At 38.0% G+C, this 22,212-nt stretch overlaps 1 protein-coding gene across 1 annotated transcript; it reads right to left on the reverse strand.

Moving 5' to 3' along the window:
• Nucleotides 1–20,158: 20,158 nt before the first annotated feature.
• On the reverse strand, nt 20,159–21,570 carry gpr184 (G protein-coupled receptor 184). The gene has a single exon (XM_080772017.1). It carries the CDS (start codon nt 21,559–21,561, stop codon nt 20,539–20,541), a length of 1,023 nt encoding a protein of 340 aa, XP_080628143.1. The 5' UTR covers nt 21,562–21,570; the 3' UTR covers nt 20,159–20,538.
• Between the last annotated feature and the right edge of the window lie 642 nt (nt 21,571–22,212).

Below are 22,212 nucleotides of genomic sequence, written 5' to 3' on the forward strand. Positions count from 1 at the left end.
CGCGCTATAGTATGCCGTACGATATGGGCTATAGCCCACGGTCCAAAATGATGAGAAACGAGGCTAACTGTTTTTTCCAAAATTTCAAAAAACATGGGCTATAACCCATCGTTTTTGTCATTTCGTCATTTTTTTCAAATCTTCAAAAATGATGAAAAACGGCGCGCTATAGTATGCCGTACGATATGGGCTATAGCCCACGGTCCAAAATGATGAGAAACGAGGCTAACTGTTTTTTCCAAAATTTCAAAAAACATGGGCTATAACCCATCGTTTTTGTCATTTCGTCATTTTTTTCAAATCTTCAAAAATGATGAAAAACGGCGCGCTATAGTATGCCGTACGATATGGGCTATAGCCCACGGTCCAAAATGATGAGAAACGAGGCTAACTTTTTTTCCAAAATTTCAAAAAACATGGGCTATAACCCATCGTTTTTGTCATTTCGTCATTTTTTTCAAATCTTCAAAAATGATGAAAAACGGCGCGCTATAGTATGCCGTACGATATGGGCTATAGCCCACGGTCCAAAATGATGAGAAACGAGGCTAACTTTTTTTTCCAAAATTTCAAAAAACATGGGCTATAACCCATCGTTTTTGTCATTTCGTCATTTTTTTCAAATCTTCAAAAATGATGAAAAACGGCGCGCTATAGTATGCCGTACGATATGGGCTATAGCCCACGGTCCAAAATGATGAGAAACGAGGCTAACTATTTTTTTCAAAATAAAAAAAAACATGGGCTATAACCCATCGTTTTTGTAATTTCGTCATTTTTTTCAAATCTTCAAAAATGATGAAAAACGGCGCGCTATAGTATGCCGTACGATATGGGCTATAGCCCACGGTCCAAAATGATGAGAAACGAGGCTAACTTTTTTTTCCAAAATTTCAAAAAACATGGGCTATAACCCATCGTTTTTGTCATTTCGTCATTTTTTTCAAATCTTCAAAAATGATGAAAAACGGCGCGCTATAGTATGCCGTACGATATGGGCTATAGCCCACGGTCCAAAATGATGAGAAACGAGGCTAACTTTTTTTTCCAAAATTTCAAAAAACATGGGCTATAACTTTTTTTTTCAAAATTAAAAAAAACATGGGCTATAAGTATAACCCATCGTTTTTGTCATTTCGTCATTTTTTTCAAATCTTCAAAAATGATGAAAAACGGCGCGCTATAGTATGCCGTACGATATGGGCTATAGCCCACGGTCCAAAATGATGAGAAACGAGGCTAACTTTTTTTTCCAAAATTTCAAAAAACATGGGCTATAACCCATCGTTTTTGTCATTTCGTCATTTTTTTCAAATCTTCAAAAATTATGAAAAACGGCGCGCTATAGTATGCCGTACGATATGGGCTATAGCCCACGGTCCAAAATGATGAGAAACGAGGCTAACTTTTTTTTCCAAAATTTCAAAAAACATGGGCTATAACCCATCGTTTTTGTCATTTCGTCATTTTTTTCAAATCTTCAAAAATGATGAAAAACGGCGCGCTATAGTATGCCGTACGATATGGGCTATAGCCCACGGTCCAAAATGATGAGAAACGAGGCTAACTTTTTTTTCCAAAATTTCAAAAAACATGGGCTATAACCCATCGTTTTTGTCATTTCGTCATTTTTTTTAAATCTTCAAAAATGATGAAAAACGGCGCGCTATAGTATGCCGTACGATATGGGCTATAGCCCACGGTCCAAAATGATGAGAAACGAGGCTAACTTTTTTTTCCAAAATTTCAAAAAACATGGGCTATAACCCATCGTTTTTGTCATTTCGTCATTTTTTTCAAATCTTCAAAAATGATGAAAAACGGCGCGCTATAGTATGCCGTACGATATGGGCTATAGCCCACGGTCCAAAATGATGAGAAACGAGAATAACTTTTTTTTCCAAAATTTCAAAAAACATGGGCTATAACCCATCGTTTTTGTCATTTCGTCATTTTTTTCAAATCTTCAAAAATGATGAAAAACGGCGCGCTATAGTATGCCGTACGATATGGGCTATAGCCCACGGTCCAAAATGATGAGAAACGAGGCTAACTTTTTTTTCCAAAATTTCAAAAAACATGGGCTATAACCCATCGTTTTTGTCATTTCGTCATTTTTTTCAAATCATCAAAAATGATGAAAAACGGCGCGCTATAGTATGCCGTACGATATGGGCTATAGCCCACGGTCCAAAATGATGAGAAACGAGGCTAACTTTTTTTTTCAAAATAAAAAAAAACATGGGCTATAACCCATCGTTTTTGTAATTTCGTCATTTTTTTCAAATCTTCAAAAATGATGAAAAACGGCGCGCTATAGTATGCCGTACGATATGGGCTATAGCCCACGGTCCAAAATGATGAGAAACGAGGCTAACTTCTTTTTTCAAAATAAAAAAAAACATGGGCTATAACCCATCGTTTTTGTCATTTCGTCATTTTTTTCAAATCTTCAAAAATGATGAAAAACGGCGCGCTATAGTATGCCGTACGATATGGGCTATAGCCCACGGTCCAAAATGATGAGAAACGAGGCTAACTTTTTTTTTCAAAATAAAAAAAAACATGGGCTATAACCCATCGTTTTTGTAATTTCGTCATTTTTTTCAAATCTTCAAAAATGATGAAAAACGGCGCGCTATAGTATGCCGTACGATATGGGCTATAGCCCACGGTCCAAAATGATGAGAAACGAGGCTAACTTCTTTTTTCAAAATAAAAAAAAACATGGGCTATAACCCATCGTTTTTGTCATTTCGTCATTTTTTTCAAATCTTCAAAAATGATGAAAAACGGCGCGCTATAGTATGCCGTACGATATGGGCTATAGCCCACGGTCCAAAATGATGAGAAACGAGGCTAACTTTTTTTTTCAAAATAAAAAAAAACATGGGCTATAACCCATCGTTTTTGTAATTTCGTCATTTTTTTCAAATCTTCAAAAATGATGAAAAACGGCGCGCTATAGTATGCCGTACGATATGGGCTATAGCCCACGGTCCAAAATGATGAGAAACGAGGCTAACTTTTTTTTCCAAAATTTCAAAAAACATGGGCTATAACCCATCGTTTTTGTCATTTCGTCATTTTTTTCAAATCTTCAAAAATGATGAAAAACGGCGCGCTATAGTATGCCGTACGATATGGGCTATAGCCCACGGTCCAAAATGATGAGAAACGAGGCTAACTGTTTTTTCCAAAATTTCAAAAAACATGGGCTATAACCCATCGTTTTTGTCATTTCGTCATTTTTTTCAAATCTTCAAAAATGATGAAAAACGGCGCGCTATAGTATGCCGTACGATATGGGCTATAGCCCACGGTCCAAAATGATGAGAAACGAGGCTAACTTTTTTTTCCAAAATTTCAAAAAACATGGGCTATAACCCATCGTTTTTGTCATTTCGTCATTTTTTTCAAATCTTCAAAAATGATGAAAAACGGCGCGCTATAGTATGCCGTACGATATGGGCTATAGCCCACGGTCCAAAATGATGAGAAACGAGGCTAACTTTTTTTTCCAAAATTTCAAAAAACATGGGCTATAACCCATCGTTTTTGTCATTTCGTCATTTTTTTCAAATCTTCAAAAATGATGAAAAACGGCGCGCTATAGTATGCCGTACGATATGGGCTATAGCCCACGGTCCAAAATGATGAGAAACGAGGCTAACTTTTTTTTTCAAAATAAAAAAAAACATGGGCTATAACCCATCGTTTTTGTAATTTCGTCATTTTTTTCAAATCTTCAAAAATGATGAAAAACGGCGCGCTATAGTATGCCGTACGATATGGGCTATAGCCCACGGTCCAAAATGATGAGAAACGAGGCTAACTTTTTTTTCCAAAATTTCAAAAAACATGGGCTATAACCCATCGTTTTTGTCATTTCGTCATTTTTTTCAAATCTTCAAAAATTATGAAAAACGGCGCGCTATAGTATGCCGTACGATATGGGCTATAGCCCACGGTCCAAAATGATGAGAAACGAGGCTAACTTTTTTTTCCAAAATTTCAAAAAACATGGGCTATAACCCATCGTTTTTGTCATTTCGTCATTTTTTTCAAATCTTCAAAAATGATGAAAAACGGCGCGCTATAGTATGCCGTACGATATGGGCTATAGCCCACGGTCCAAAATGATGAGAAACGAGGCTAACTTTTTTTTCCAAAATTTCAAAAAACATGGGCTATAACCCATCGTTTTTGTCATTTCGTCATTTTTTTCAAATCTTCAAAAATGATGAAAAACGGCGCGCTATAGTATGCCGTACGATATGGGCTATAGCCCACGGTCCAAAATGATGAGAAACGAGGCTAACTTTTTTTTCCAAAATTTCAAAAAACATGGGCTATAACCCATCGTTTTTGTCATTTCGTCATTTTTTTCAAATCTTCAAAAATGATGAAAAACGGCGCGCTATAGTATGCCGTACGATATGGGCTATAGCCCACGGTCCAAAATGATGAGAAACGAGGCTAACTTTTTTTTCCAAAATTTCAAAAAACATGGGCTATAACCCATCGTTTTTGTCATTTCGTCATTTTTTTCAAATCTTCAAAAATGATGAAAAACGGCGCGCTATAGTATGCCGTACGATATGGGCTATAGCCCACGGTCCAAAATGATGAGAAACGAGGCTAACTATTTTTTCCAAAATTTAAAAAAACATGGGCTATAACCCATCGTTTTTGTCATTTCGTCATTTTTTTCAAATCTTCAAAAATGATGAAAAACGGCGCGCTATAGTATGCCGTACGATATGGGCTATAGCCCACGGTCCAAAATGATGAGAAACGAGGCTAACTTTTTTTTTCAAAATTAAAAAAAACATGGGCTATAACCCATCGTTTTTGTCATTTCGTATTTTTTTTCAAATCTTCAAAAATGATGAAAAACGGCGCGCTATAGTATGCCGTACGATATGGGCTATAGCCCACGGTCCAAAATGATGAGAAACGAGGCTAACTTTTTTTTCCAAAATTTCAAAAAACATGGGCTATAACCCATCGTTTTTGTCATTTCGTATTTTTTTTCAAATCTTCAAAAATGATGAAAAACGGCGCGCTATAGTATGCCGTACGATATGGGCTATAGCCCACGGTCCAAAATGATGAGAAACGAGGCTAACTTTTTTTTCCAAAATTTCAAAAAACATGGGCTTATAACCCATCGTTTTTGTCATTTCGTCATTTTTTTCAAATCTTCAAAAATGATGAAAAACGGCGCGCTATAGTATGCCGTACGATATGGGCTATAGCCCACGGTCCAAAATGATGAGAAACGAGGCTAACTTTTTTTTTCAAAATAAAAAAAAACATGGGCTATAACCCATCGTTTTTGTCATTTCGTCATTTTTTTCAAATCTTCAAAAATGATGAAAAACTGCGCGCTATAGTATGCCGTACGATATGGGCTATAGCCCACGGTCCAAAATGATGAGAAACGAGGCTAACTTTTTTTTCCAAAATTTCAAAAAACATGAGCTATAACCCATCGTTTTTGTCATTTCGTCATTTTTTTTAAATCTTCAAAAATGATGAAAAACGGCGCGCTATAGTATGCCGTACGATATGGGCTAAAGCCCATGGTCCAAAATGATGAGAAACGAGGATAACTTTTTTTTTCAAAATAAAAAAAAACATGGCCTATAACCCATCGTTTTTGTCATTTCGTCATTTTTTTCAAATCTTCAAAAATGATGAAAAACGGCGCGCTATAGTATGCCGTACGATATGGGCTATAGCCCACGGTCCAAAATGATGAGAAACGAGGCTAACTTTTTTTTCCAAAATTTCAAAAAACATGGGCTATAACCAATCGTTTTTGTCATTTCGTCATTTTTTTTCAAATCTTCAAAAATGATGAAAAACGGCGCGCTATAGTATGCCGTACGATATGGGCTATAGCCCACGTTCCAAAATGATGAGAAACGAGGCTAACTTTTTTTTCCAAAATTTCAAAAAACATGGGCTATAACCCATCGTTTTTGTCATTTCGTCATTTTTTTCAAATCTTCAAAAATGATGAAAAACGGCGCGCTATAGTATGCCGTACGATATGGGCTATAGCCCACGGTCCAAAATGATGAGAAACGAGGCTAACTTTTTTTTCCAAAATTTCAAAAAACATGGGCTATAACCCATCGTTTTTGTCATTTCGTCATTTTTTTCAAATCTTCAAAAATGATGAAAAACGGCGCGCTATAGTATGCCGTACGATATGGGCTATAGCCCACGGTCCAAAATGATGAGAAACGAGGATAACTTTTTTTTTCAAAATTTCAAAAAACATGGGCTATAACCCATCGTTTTTGTCATTTCGTAATTTTTTTCAAATCTTCAAAAATGATGAAAAACTGCGCGCTATAGTATGCCGTACGATATGGGCTATAGCCCACGGTCCAAAATGATGAGAAACGAGGCTAACTTTTTTTTCCAAAATTTCAAAAAACATGGGCTATAACCCATCGTTTTTGTCATTTCGTCATTTTTTTCAAATCTTCAAAAATGATGAAAAACGGCGCGCTATAGTATGCCGTACGATATGGGCTATAGCCCATGGTCCAAAATGATGAGAAACGAGGATAACTTTTTTTTTCAAAATTAAAAAAAACATGGGCTATAACCCATCGTTTTTGTCATTTCGTCATTTTTTTCAAATCTTCAAAAATGATGAAAAACGGCGCGCTATAGTATGCCGTACGATATGGGCTATAGCCCACGGTCCAAAATGATGAGAAACGAGGCTAACTTTTTTTTCCAAAATTTCAAAAAACATGGGCTATAACCCATCGTTTTTGTCATTTCGTCATTTTTTTCAAATCTTCAAAAATGATGAAAAACGGCGCGCTATAGTATGCCGTACGATATGGGCTATAGCCCACGGTCCAAAATGATGAGAAACGAGGCTAACTTTTTTTTTCAACATTTCAAAAAACATGGGCTATAACCCATCGTTTTTGTCATTTCGTCATTTTTGTCAAATCATCAAAAATGATGAAAAACGGCGCGCTATAGTATGCCGTACGATATAGGCTATAGCCCATGGTCCAAAATGATGAGAAACGAGGATAACGTTTTTTTTCAAAATTTCAAAAAACATGGGCTATAACCCATCGTTTTTGTCATTTCGTCATTTTTTTCAAATCTTCAAAAATGATGAAAAACTGCGCGCTATAGTATGCCGTACGATATGGGCTATAGCCCACGGTCCAAAATGATGAGAAACGAGGCTAACTTTTTTTTCAACATTTCAAAAAACATGGGCTATAACCCATCGTTTTTGTCATTTCGTCATTTTTTTCAAATCCTCAAAAATGATGAAAAACTGCGCGCTATAGTATGCCGTACGATATGGGCTATAGCCCACAGTCCAAAATGATGAGAAACGAGGCTAACTTTTTTTTTCAAAATTTCAAAAAACATGGGCTATAACCCATCGTTTTTGTCATTTTTTCATTTTTGTCAAATCATCAAAAATGATGAAAAACGGCGCGCTATAGTATGCCGTACGATATAGGCTATAGCCCATGGTCCAAAATGATGAGAAACGAGGATAACTTTTTTTTTCAAAATTTCAAAAAACATGGGCTATAACCCATCGTTTTTGTCATTTCGTCATTTTTTTCAAATCTTCAAAAATGATGAAAAACTGCGCGCTATAGTATGCCGTACGATATGGGCTATAGCCCACGGTCCAAAATGATGAGAAACGAGGCTAACTTTTTTTTTCAACATTTCAAAAAACATGGGCTATAACCCATCGTTTTTGTCATTTCGTCATTTTTGTCAAATCATCAAAAATGATGAAAAACGGCGCGCTATAGTATGCCGTACGATATAGGCTATAGCCCATGGTCCAAAATGATGAGAAACGAGGATAACTTTTTTTTTCAAAATTTCAAAAAACATGGGCTATAACCCATCGTTTTTGTCATTTCGTCATTTTTTTCAAATCTTCAAAAATGATGAAAAACGGCGCGCTATAGTATGCCGTACGATATGGGCTATAGCCCACGGTCCAAAATGATGAGAAACGAGGCTAACTTTTTTTTCCAAAATTTCAAAAAACATGGGCTATAACCCATCGTTTTTGTCATTTCGTCATTTTTTTCAAATCTTCAAAAATGATGAAAAACGGCGCGCTATAGTATGCCGTACGATATGGGCTATAGCCCACGGTCCAAAATGATGAGAAACGAGGCTAACTTTTTTTTTCAAAATAAAAAAAAACATGGGCTATAACCCATCGTTTTTGTAATTTCGTCATTTTTTTCAAATCCTCAAAAATGATGAAAAACGGCGCGCTATAGTATGCCGTACGATATGGGCTATAGCGCAAGGTCCAAAATGATGAGAAACGAGGATAACTTTTTTTTTCAAAATTTCAAAAAACATGGGCTATAACCCATCGTTTTTGTCATTTCGTCATTTTTTTCAAATCTTCAAAAATGATGAAAAACTGCGCGCTATAGTATGCCGTACGATATGGGCTATAGCCCACGGTCCAAAATGATGAGAAACGAGGCTAACTTTTTTTTTCAAAATTTCAAAAAACATGGGCTATAACCCATCGTTTTTGTCATTTCGTCATTTTTTTTAAATCTTCAAAAATGATGAAAAACGGCGCGCTATAGTATGCCGTACGATATGGGCTATAGCCCACGGTCCAAAATGATGAGAAACGAGGCTAACTTTTTTTTCCAAAATTTCAAAAAACATGGGCTATAACCCATCGTTTTTGTCATTTCGTCATTTTTTTCAAATCTTCAAAAATGATGAAAAACTGCGCGCTATAGTATGCCGTACGATATGGGCTATAGCCCACGGTCCAAAATGATGAGAAACGAGGCTAACCTTTTTTTCCAAAATTTCAAAAAACATGGGCTATAACCCATCGTTTTTGTCATTTTGTCATTTTTTTCAAATCTTCAAAAATGATGAAAAACGGCGCGCTATAGTATGCCGTACGATATGGGCTATAGCCCACGGTCCAAAATGATGAGAAACGAGGCTAACTTTTTTTTCCAAAATTTCAAAAAACATGGGCTATAACCCATCGTTTTTGTCATTTCGTCATTTTTTTCAAATCTTCAAAAATGATGAAAAACTGCGCGCTATAGTATGCCGTACGATATGGGCTATAGCCCACGGTCCAAAATGATGAGAAACGAGGCTTACTTTTTTTTCCAAAATTTCAAAAAACATGGGCTATAACCCATCGTTTTTGTCATTTTGTCATTTTTTCAAATCTTCAAAAATGATGAAAAACGGCACGCTATAGTATGCCGTACGATATGGGCTATAGCCCACGGTCCAAAATGATGAGAAACGAGGCTAACTTTTTTTTTCAAAATAAAAAAAAACATGGGCTATAACCCATCGTTTTTGTAATTTCGTCATTTTTTTCAAATCCTCAAAAATGATGAAAAACGGCGCGCTATAGTATGCCGTACGATATGGGCTATAGCGCAAGGTCCAACTACGCAACTACGCAATTTGCTAATGTTTCTCATCCTCCGCAACACTCAATTTTTCCGGTAAATACAACACATTGAGCAGGGCACTGCAGGGAGTTGAACCCCGTTCCGGTAAACCAGAAGTACGACACCAGTGCCTTAGCTTTTGTGTATTCAACTATTTGGGTAACATGTGAGCTTTATCTAATTCATGGGCCTGGATTTTTTTTCCCAAAATTTCAACCCATCGTTTTTTTCATTTGTGTGGATTGATGCTAGTGCCACACACGCTAGTGTGTGTGTGTGTGCGTGCGCGTGTCCAGTCATGTTGTTAATACCATAGACAAAACAGATATTCACGTAAAAAAAGGGGGACGGAATGTAAACAATGCATTGTAAACAACTGTATTTTATTTACATTTATTTATCTTTACTAGTACAATCCTTATACAGTATGTATCATACGTTAAATACACTGTCATGCAAAGTAATTGGCAGCCTTTGATATGATATGTCTCATCATGGACGAGTATGTATGCATTTATAGCTAAATTGGCGCCTCGCACACAGACACAGAAAACACAAGGCTCCAGCCCCAACCAGCAGGGGGCTCCAGCCCCAACCAGCCAGCAGGGTGAGACAGAACCAGAAGAATGGAAGAATAGCTTATAGGACGACGGCGCAATGAAAGAGCACGGACTGCTCGATGCATGTTCAAACCACAGTGCAGGATATTAAAAAAACACAGATAAAAAAAAGGTAGAGGTCTCCTTCCTCAGATGATCAGCGCGTTTGATTGTGCATGAATAAAAGGGCTGACGACGGGCATGTAATTAAATAAGACGATAGGCTATAGCCCATGGTCCAAAATGATGAGAAACGAGGCTAACTTTTTTTTTCAAAATTTCAAAAAACATGGGCTATAACCCATCGTTTTTGTCATTTCGTCATTTTTTTCAAATCTTCAAAAATGATGAAAAACGGCGCGCTATAGTATGCCGTACGATATGGGCTATAGCCCACGGTCCAAAATGATGAGAAACGAGGCTAACTTTTTTTCCCAAAATTTCAAAAAACATGGGCTATAACCCATCGTTTTTGTCATTTCGTCATTTTTTTCAAATCTTCAAAAATGATGAAAAACGGCGCGCTATAGTATGCCGTACGATATGGGCTATAGCCCACGGTCCAAAATGATGAGAAACGAGGCTAATTTTTTTTTCCAAAATTTCAAAAAACATGGGCTATAACCCATCGTTTTTGTCATTTTGTCATTTTTTTCAAATCTTCAAAAATGATGAAAAACGGCGCGCTATAGTATGCCGTACGATATGGGCTATAGCCCACGGTCCAAAATGATGAGAAACGAGGCTAACTTTTTTTTCCAAAATTTCAAAAAACATGGGCTATAACCCATCGTTTTTGTCATTTCGTCATTTTTTTCAAATCTTCAAAAATGATGAAAAACGGCGCGCTATAGTATGCCGTACGATATGGGCTATAGCGCAAGGTCCAAAATGATGAGAAACGAGGATAACTTTTTTTTCCAAAATTTCAAAAAACATGGGCTATAACCCATCGTTTTTGTCATTTCGTAATTTTTTTGAAATCTTCAAAAATGATAAAACTGCGCGCTATAGTATGCCGTACGATATGGGCTATAGCCCACGGTCCAAAATGATGAGAAACGAGGCTAACTTTTTTTTTCAAAATTTAAAAAAACATGGGCTATAACCCATCGTTTTTGTCATTTCGTCATTTTTTTCAAATCTTCAAAAATGATGAAAAACGGCGCGCTATAGTATGCCGTACGATATGGGCTATAGCCCACGGTCCAAAATGATGAGAAACGAGGCTAACTTTTTTTTCCAAAATTTCAAAAAACATGGGCTATAACCCATCGTTTTTGTCATTTCGTCATTTTTTTCAAATCTTCAAAAATGATGAAAAACGGCGCGCTATAGTATGCCGTACGATATGGGCTATAGCGCAAGGTCCAAAATGATGAGAAACGAGGATAACTTTTTTTTCCAAAATTTCAAAAAACATGGGCTATAACCCATCGTTTTTGTCATTTCGTAATTTTTTTCAAATCTTCAAAAATGATAAAACTGCGCGCTATAGTATGCCGTACGATATGGGCTATAGCCCACGGTCCAAAATGATGAGAAACGAGGATAACTTTTTTTTTCAAAATTTCAAAAAACATGGGCTATAACCCATCGTTTTTGTCATTTCGTAATTTTTTTCAAATCTTCAAAAATGATGAAAAACTGCGCGCTATAGTATGCCGTACGATATGGGCTATAGCCCACGGTCCAAAATGATGAGAAACGAGGCTAACTTTTTTTTCCAAAATTTCAAAAAACATGGGCTATAACCCATCGTTTTTGTCATTTCGTCATTTTTTTCAAATCTTCAAAAATGATGAAAAACGGCGCGCTATAGTATGCCGTACGATATGGGCTATAGCCCATGGTCCAAAATGATGAGAAACGAGGATAACTTTTTTTTTCAAAATTAAAAAAAACATGGGCTATAACCCATCGTTTTTGTCATTTCGTCATTTTTTTCAAATCTTCAAAAATGATGAAAAACGGCGCGCTATAGTATGCCGTACGATATGGGCTATAGCCCACGGTCCAAAATGATGAGAAACGAGGCTAACTTTTTTTTCCAAAATTTCAAAAAACATGGGCTATAACCCATCGTTTTTGTCATTTCGTCATTTTTTTCAAATCTTCAAAAATGATGAAAAACGGCGCGCTATAGTATGCCGTACGATATGGGCTATAGCCCACGGTCCAAAATGATGAGAAACGAGGCTAACTTTTTTTTTCAACATTTCAAAAAACATGGGCTATAACCCATCGTTTTTGTCATTTCGTCATTTTTGTCAAATCATCAAAAATGATGAAAAACGGCGCGCTATAGTATGCCGTACGATATAGGCTATAGCCCATGGTCCAAAATGATGAGAAACGAGGATAACGTTTTTTTTCAAAATTTCAAAAAACATGGGCTATAACCCATCGTTTTTGTCATTTCGTCATTTTTTTCAAATCTTCAAAAATGATGAAAAACTGCGCGCTATAGTATGCCGTACGATATGGGCTATAGCCCACGGTCCAAAATGATGAGAAACGAGGCTAACTTTTTTTTCAACATTTCAAAAAACATGGGCTATAACCCATCGTTTTTGTCATTTCGTCATTTTTTTCAAATCCTCAAAAATGATGAAAAACTGCGCGCTATAGTATGCCGTACGATATGGGCTATAGCCCACAGTCCAAAATGATGAGAAACGAGGCTAACTTTTTTTTTCAAAATTTCAAAAAACATGGGCTATAACCCATCGTTTTTGTCATTTTTTCATTTTTGTCAAATCATCAAAAATGATGAAAAACGGCGCGCTATAGTATGCCGTACGATATAGGCTATAGCCCATGGTCCAAAATGATGAGAAACGAGGATAACTTTTTTTTTCAAAATTTCAAAAAACATGGGCTATAACCCATCGTTTTTGTCATTTCGTCATTTTTTTCAAATCTTCAAAAATGATGAAAAACTGCGCGCTATAGTATGCCGTACGATATGGGCTATAGCCCACGGTCCAAAATGATGAGAAACGAGGCTAACTTTTTTTTTCAACATTTCAAAAAACATGGGCTATAACCCATCGTTTTTGTCATTTCGTCATTTTTGTCAAATCATCAAAAATGATGAAAAACGGCGCGCTATAGTATGCCGTACGATATAGGCTATAGCCCATGGTCCAAAATGATGAGAAACGAGGATAACTTTTTTTTTCAAAATTTCAAAAAACATGGGCTATAACCCATCGTTTTTGTCATTTCGTCATTTTTTTCAAATCTTCAAAAATGATGAAAAACGGCGCGCTATAGTATGCCGTACGATATGGGCTATAGCCCACGGTCCAAAATGATGAGAAACGAGGCTAACTTTTTTTTCCAAAATTTCAAAAAACATGGGCTATAACCCATCGTTTTTGTCATTTCGTCATTTTTTTCAAATCTTCAAAAATGATGAAAAACGGCGCGCTATAGTATGCCGTACGATATGGGCTATAGCCCACGGTCCAAAATGATGAGAAACGAGGCTAACTTTTTTTTTCAAAATAAAAAAAAACATGGGCTATAACCCATCGTTTTTGTAATTTCGTCATTTTTTTCAAATCCTCAAAAATGATGAAAAACGGCGCGCTATAGTATGCCGTACGATATGGGCTATAGCGCAAGGTCCAAAATGATGAGAAACGAGGATAACTTTTTTTTTCAAAATTTCAAAAAACATGGGCTATAACCCATCGTTTTTGTCATTTCGTCATTTTTTTCAAATCTTCAAAAATGATGAAAAACTGCGCGCTATAGTATGCCGTACGATATGGGCTATAGCCCACGGTCCAAAATGATGAGAAACGAGGCTAACTTTTTTTTTCAAAATTTCAAAAAACATGGGCTATAACCCATCGTTTTTGTCATTTCGTCATTTTTTTTAAATCTTCAAAAATGATGAAAAACGGCGCGCTATAGTATGCCGTACGATATGGGCTATAGCCCACGGTCCAAAATGATGAGAAACGAGGCTAACTTTTTTTTCCAAAATTTCAAAAAACATGGGCTATAACCCATCGTTTTTGTCATTTCGTCATTTTTTTCAAATCTTCAAAAATGATGAAAAACTGCGCGCTATAGTATGCCGTACGATATGGGCTATAGCCCACGGTCCAAAATGATGAGAAACGAGGCTAACCTTTTTTTCCAAAATTTCAAAAAACATGGGCTATAACCCATCGTTTTTGTCATTTTGTCATTTTTTTCAAATCTTCAAAAATGATGAAAAACGGCGCGCTATAGTATGCCGTACGATATGGGCTATAGCCCACGGTCCAAAATGATGAGAAACGAGGCTAACTTTTTTTTCCAAAATTTCAAAAAACATGGGCTATAACCCATCGTTTTTGTCATTTCGTCATTTTTTTCAAATCTTCAAAAATGATGAAAAACTGCGCGCTATAGTATGCCGTACGATATGGGCTATAGCCCACGGTCCAAAATGATGAGAAACGAGGCTTACTTTTTTTTCCAAAATTTCAAAAAACATGGGCTATAACCCATCGTTTTTGTCATTTTGTCATTTTTTCAAATCTTCAAAAATGATGAAAAACGGCACGCTATAGTATGCCGTACGATATGGGCTATAGCCCACGGTCCAAAATGATGAGAAACGAGGCTAACTTTTTTTTTCAAAATAAAAAAAAACATGGGCTATAACCCATCGTTTTTGTAATTTCGTCATTTTTTTCAAATCCTCAAAAATGATGAAAAACGGCGCGCTATAGTATGCCGTACGATATGGGCTATAGCGCAAGGTCCAACTACGCAACTACGCAATTTGCTAATGTTTCTCATCCTCCGCAACACTCAATTTTTCCGGTAAATACAACACATTGAGCAGGGCACTGCAGGGAGTTGAACCCCGTTCCGGTAAACCAGAAGTACGACACCAGTGCCTTAGCTTTTGTGTATTCAACTATTTGGGTAACATGTGAGCTTTATCTAATTCATGGGCCTGGATTTTTTTTCCCAAAATTTCAACCCATCGTTTTTTTCATTTGTGTGGATTGATGCTAGTGCCACACACGCTAGTGTGTGTGTGTGTGCGTGCGCGTGTCCAGTCATGTTGTTAATACCATAGACAAAACAGATATTCACGTAAAAAAAGGGGGACGGAATGTAAACAATGCATTGTAAACAACTGTATTTTATTTACATTTATTTATCTTTACTAGTACAATCCTTATACAGTATGTATCATACGTTAAATACACTGTCATGCAAAGTAATTGGCAGCCTTTGATATGATATGTCTCATCATGGACGAGTATGTATGCATTTATAGCTAAATTGGCGCCTCGCACACAGACACAGAAAACACAAGGCTCCAGCCCCAACCAGCAGGGGGCTCCAGCCCCAACCAGCCAGCAGGGTGAGACAGAACCAGAAGAATGGAAGAATAGCTTATAGGACGACGGCGCAATGAAAGAGCACGGACTGCTCGATGCATGTTCAAACCACAGTGCAGGATATTAAAAAAACACAGATAAAAAAAAGGTAGAGGTCTCCTTCCTCAGATGATCAGCGCGTTTGATTGTGCATGAATAAAAGGGCTGACGACGGGCATGTAATTAAATAAGACGATAGGCTATAGCCCATGGTCCAAAATGATGAGAAACGAGGCTAACTTTTTTTTTCAAAATTTCAAAAAACATGGGCTATAACCCATCGTTTTTGTCATTTCGTCATTTTTTTCAAATCTTCAAAAATGATGAAAAACGGCGCGCTATAGTATGCCGTACGATATGGGCTATAGCCCACGGTCCAAAATGATGAGAAACGAGGCTAACTTTTTTTCCCAAAATTTCAAAAAACATGGGCTATAACCCATCGTTTTTGTCATTTCGTCATTTTTTTCAAATCTTCAAAAATGATGAAAAACGGCGCGCTATAGTATGCCGTACGATATGGGCTATAGCCCACGGTCCAAAATGATGAGAAACGAGGCTAATTTTTTTTTCCAAAATTTCAAAAAACATGGGCTATAACCCATCGTTTTTGTCATTTTGTCATTTTTTTCAAATCTTCAAAAATGATGAAAAACGGCGCGCTATAGTATGCCGTACGATATGGGCTATAGCCCACGGTCCAAAATGATGAGAAACGAGGCTAACTTTTTTTTCCAAAATTTCAAAAAACATGGGCTATAACCCATCGTTTTTGTCATTTCGTCATTTTTTTCAAATCTTCAAAAATGATGAAAAACGGCGCGCTATAGTATGCCGTACGATATGGGCTATAGCGCAAGGTCCAAAATGATGAGAAACGAGGATAACTTTTTTTTCCAAAATTTCAAAAAACATGGGCTATAACCCATCGTTTTTGTCATTTCGTAATTTTTTTGAAATCTTCAAAAATGATAAAACTGCGCGCTATAGTATGCCGTACGATATGGGCTATAGCCCACGGTCCAAAATGATGAGAAACGAGGCTAACTTTTTTTTTCAAAATTTAAAAAAACATGGGCTATAACCCATCGTTTTTGTCATTTCGTCATTTTTTTCAAATCTTCAAAAATGATGAAAAACGGCGCGCTATAGTATGCCGTACGATATGGGCTATAGCCCACGGTCCAAAATGATGAGAAACGAGGCTAACTTTTTTTTCCAAAATTTCAAAAAACATGGGCTATAACCCATCGTTTTTGTCATTTCGTCATTTTTTTCAAATCTTCAAAAATGATGAAAAACGGCGCGCTATAGTATGCCGTACGATATGGGCTATAGCGCAAGGTCCAAAATGATGAGAAACGAGGATAACTTTTTTTTCCAAAATTTCAAAAAACATGGGCTATAACCCATCGTTTTTGTCATTTCGTAATTTTTTTCAAATCTTCAAAAATGATAAAACTGCGCGCTATAGTATGCCGTACGATATGGGCTATAGCCCACGGTCCAAAATGATGAGAAACGAGGCTAACTTTTTTTTCCAAAATTTAAAAAAACATGGGCTATAACCCATCGTTTTTGTCATTTCGTCATTTTTTTCAAATCTTCAAAAATGATGAAAAACGGCGCGCTATAGTATGCCGTACGATATGGGCTATAGCCCACGGTCCAAAATGATGAGAAACGAGGCTAACTTTTTTTTCCAAAATTTAAAAAAACATGGGCTATAACCCATCGTTTTTGTCATTTCGTCATTTTTTTCAAATCTTCAAAAATGATGAAAAACGGCGCGCTATAGTATGCCGTACGACATGGGCTATAGCCCACGGTCCAAAATGATGAGAAACGAGGCTAACTTTTTTTTCCAAAATTTCAAAAAACATGGGCTATAACCCATCGTTTTTGTCATTTCGTCATTTTTTTCAAATCTTCAAAAATGATGAAAAACGGCGCGCTATAGTATGCCGTACGATATAGCCCACGGTCCAAAATGATGAGAAACGAGGCTAACTTTTTTTTCCAAAATTTCAAAAAACATGGGCTATAACCCATCGTTTTTGTCATTTCGTCATTTTTTTCAAATCTTCAAAAATGATAAAAAACGGCGCGCTATAGTATGCCGTACGATATGGGCTATAGCCCACGGTCCAAAATGATGAGAAACGAGGCTAACTTTTTTTCCCAAAATTTCAAAAAACATGGGCTATAACCCATCGTTTTTGTCATTTCGTCATTTTTTTCAAATCTTCAAAAATGATGAAAAACGGCGCGCTATAGTATGCCGTACGATATGGGCTACAGCCCACGGTCCAAAATGATGAGAAACGAGGCTAACTTTTTTTTCCAAAATTTCAAAAAACATGGGCTATAACCCATCGTTTTTGTCATTTCGTCATTTTTTTCAAATCTTCAAAAATGATGAAAAACGGCGCGCTATAGTATGCCGTACGATATGGGCTATAGCCCACGGTCCAAAATGATGAGAAACGAGGCTAACTTTTTTTTCCAAAATTTCAAAAAACATGGGCTATAACCCATCGTTTTTGTCATTTCGTAATTTTTTTCAAATCTTCAAAAATGATGAAAAACGGCGCGCTATAGTATGCCGTACGATATGGGCTATAGCCCACGGTCCAAAATGATGAGAAACGAGGATAACTTTTTTTTTCAAAATTTCAAAAAACATGGGCTATAACCCATCGTTTTTGTCATTTCGTAATTTTTTTCAAATCTTCAAAAATGATAAAACTGCGCGCTATAGTATGCCGTACGATATGGGCTATAGCCCACGGTCCAAAATGATGAGAAACGAGGCTAACTTTTTTTTTCAAAATTAAAAAAAACATGGGCTATAACCCATCGTTTTTGTCATTTCGTCATTTTTTTCAAATCTTCAAAAATGATGAAAAACGGCGCGCTATAGTATGCCGTACGATATGGGCTATAGCCCACGGTCCAAAATGATGAGAAACGAGGCTAACTTTTTTTTCCAAAATTTCAAAAAACATGGGCTATAACCCATCGTTTTTGTCATTTCGTCATTTTTTTCAAATCTTCAAAAATGATGAAAAACGGCGCGCTATAGTATGCCGTACGATATGGGCTATAGCCCACGGTCCAAAATGATGAGAAACGAGGCTAACTTTTTTTCCCAAAATTTCAAAAAACATGGGCTATAACCCATCGTTTTTGTCATTTCGTCATTTTTTTCAAATTTTCAAAAATGATGAAAAAACGGCGCGCTATAGTATGCCGTACGATATGGGCTATAGCCCACGGTCCAAAATGATGAGAAACGAGGCTAACTTTTTTTTCCAAAATTTCAAAAAACATGGGCTATAACCCATCGTTTTTGTCATTTCGTCATTTTTTTCAAATTTTCAAAAATGATGAAAAAACGGCGCGCTATAGTATGCCGTACGATATGGGCTATAGCCCACGGTCCAAAATGATGAGAAACGAGGCTAACTTTTTTTTCCAAAATTTCAAAAAACATGGGCTATAACCCATCGTTTTTGTCATTTCGTCATTTTTTTCAAATCTTCAAAAATGATGAAAAACGGCGCGCTATAGTATGCCGTACGATATGGGCTATAGCGCAAGGTCCAAAATGATGAGAAACGAGGATAACTTTCTTTTTCAAAATTTCAAAAAACATGGGCTATAACCCATCGTTTTTGTCATTTCGTCATTTTTTTCAAATCTTCAAAAATGATGAAAAACGGCGCGCTATAGTATGCCGTACGATATGGGCTATAGCCCACGGTCCAAAATGATGAGAAACGAGGCTAACCTTTTTTTCCAAAATTTCAAAAAACATGGGCTATAACCCATCGTTTTTGTCATTTCGTCATTTTTTTCAAATCTTCAAAAATGATGAAAAACGGCGCGCTATAGTATGCCGTACGATATGGGCTACAGCCCACGGTCCAAAATGATGAGAAACGAGGCTAACTTTTTTTTCCAAAATTTCAAAAAACATGGGCTATAACCCATCGTTTTTGTCATTTCGTCATTTTTTTCAAATCTTCAAAAATGATGAAAAACGGCGCGCTATAGTATGCCGTACGATATGGGCTATAGCCCACGGTCCAAAATGATGAGAAACGAGGCTAACTTTTTTTTCCAAAATTTCAAAAAACATGGGCTATAACCCATCGTTTTTGTCATTTCGTCATTTTTTTTAAATCTTCAAAAATGATGAAAAACGGCGCGCTATAGTATGCCGTACGATATGGGCTATAGCCCACGGTCCAAAATGATGAGAAACGAGGCTAACTTTTTTTTCCAAAATTTCAAAAAACATGGGCTATAACCCATCGTTTTTGTCATTTCGTCATTTTTTTCAAATTTTCAAAAATGATGAAAAACGGCGCGCTATAGTATGCCGTACGATATGGGCTATAGCCCACGGTCCAAAATGATGAGAAACGAGGCTAACTTTTTTTTCCAAAATTTCAAAAAACATGGGCTATAACCCATCGTTTTTGTCATTTCGTCATTTTTTTCAAATCTTCAAAAATGATGAAAAACGGCGCGCTATAGTATGCCGTACGATATGGGCTATAGCGCAAGGTCCAAAATGATGAGAAACGAGGATAACTTTTTTTTTCAAAATTTCAAAAAACATGGGCTATAACCCATCGTTTTTGTCAAATTGCGGAATTGCGGAAATTGCACAATGCAAAAAACCATGCAGGGGGCTCCAGCCCCAACCAGCCAGCAGGGTGAGACAGAACCAGAAGAATGGAAGAATAGCTTATAGGACGACGGCGCAATGAAAGAGCACGGACTGCTCGATGCATGTTCAAACCACAGTGCAGGATATTAAAAAAACACAGATTAAAAAAAGGTAGAGGTCTCCTTCCTCAGTTGATCAGCCCGTTTGATTGTGCATGAATAAAAGGGCTGACGACGGGCATGTAATTAAATAAGACCCTCACGACACACACAGAGCCTTCAGGGACTCATTATCTACAATTATAAGCAGCCATGCACGAGTGCACGTACATACACACACACACACACACACACACACACACACACACACCTTCATATTAAGTTATCAGTGGACCTTCGAGTAGTGTTGTATGCCGTTAACGGACAGGCCTGTTGCGAGTGTGTCCTCTTGTTGCCACTCCAGAACTGCCTGACCTCCGCCCGCACACCGTTGCTGACCAACACGTACAGCACGGGGTCCACCACGCAGTTCAGACTGGACAGCGCCAGCGTGCACGAGAAGTAGAAGTGCATCCTGTCCTCGAACTGGCAGTACCTCCCGCCCGCCTCCACGCTGTGGCTGTGGTAGAAGACGAGCGAGCGCGCCAGCAGCAGGACGTGGTACGGCGCGTAGCAGACGGAGAAGATGCCGATCACGCCGTAGGAGAGCAGGCGGACCTTCCTCTTGGCCGGGGCGCTCAGGCCGGGGCTCTGGCCCACGGTGGCCAGCACGCGCCAGTAGCTCACGGCCAGGACCAGCAGGGGCAGGACGAAGGCCAGGCCCACGCGCAGCAGGTTGAACAGGGCCATGTTGGTCTGTATGGGGTAGGTCTCGTAGCAGCGGTCGTTGTCGTTCACCTCGTCGTGGGCGTCCTTCAGGTTGTCGTAGTAGAGGATGAGCACGTGCACCGCCACCACCACCACGTACACGGCGGCCGACTGGGCCCAGGCGTAGCGCCCCGTGCGGTGGGTCTTGGAGCGGAGCGGGAAGGTGACCACCAGGCAGCGGTCCACGGAGATGCAGCAGAGCAGCAGGATGCTGATGTACATGTTGGAGTAGTAGAAGAAGCCGGCGATGCTGCAGGACACCGGGCCCAGCCTCCAGTGGTGGTCGTTGCGGTAGTAGTTGATCCACAGGGGCAGCGTGAAGATGAAGAGCAGGTCGGAGACGGACAGGCTGAGGAGGAAGATGCCCAGGACATTCTGGTTCCTCACTTGCTGGAAGATGGGGCCCAGAGTCAGCACGTGGAAGATCAAGCCGAAGATAAAAGCCAGGATATACACTGACATCAGGAAGTCACTGATGGCGCTGGCTTCGATTTGGACACACACGGAGTTGTTCGTGGAGTTGTTCATTGTTGCCACGGTCCAGATAGGGGCTCACCTGTACAACAAAATATATAGAAAAAAATATATTGAAAGGATAATCCTCTTGAGTTGCCTCATCTCATTTTAGAGGGGGTCCTCAATTGGGTCGATTAGCTCAAGCTATTGTAATATCTTCTAGAATAGTCAAATACATCACTCCTCCCTCGTTTCTCATCATTTTGGACCATGGGCTATAGCCCATATCGTACAGCATAATGTCTATAGCACGCCGTTTTTCATCATTTTTGAGGATTTGAAAAAATGAAAAAAAAACATGGGTTATAGCCCATGTTTTTGTCATTTCGTCATTTTTTTCAAATCTTCAAAAATGATGAAAAACGGCGCGCTATAGTATGCCGTACGATATGGGCTATAGCCCATGGTCCAAAATGATGAGAAACGAGGATAACTTTTTTTTTCAAAATAAAAAAAAACATGGGCTATAACCCATCGTTTTTGTCATTTCGTCATTTTTTTCAAATCTTCAAAAATGATGAAAAACGGCGCGCTATAGTATGCCGTACGATATGGGCTATAGCCCACGGTCCAAAATGATGAGAAACGAGGCTAACTTTTTTTTCCAAAATAAAAAAAAACATGGTCTATAACCCATCGTTTTTGTCATTTCGTCATTTTTTT

Source organism: Protomyctophum bolini (genome assembly GCF_963924005.1).
Source record: "Protomyctophum bolini genome assembly, chromosome: 9".
Taxonomy (NCBI): domain Eukaryota; kingdom Metazoa; phylum Chordata; class Actinopteri; order Myctophiformes; family Myctophidae; genus Protomyctophum; species Protomyctophum bolini.

What these genes read in the sequence shown, in the direction of transcription:
- gpr184 (XM_080772017.1), bottom strand. Translation starts at nt 21,561, where the DNA reads ATGAACAACTCCACGAACAACTCCGTGTGTGTCCAAATCGAAGCCAGC.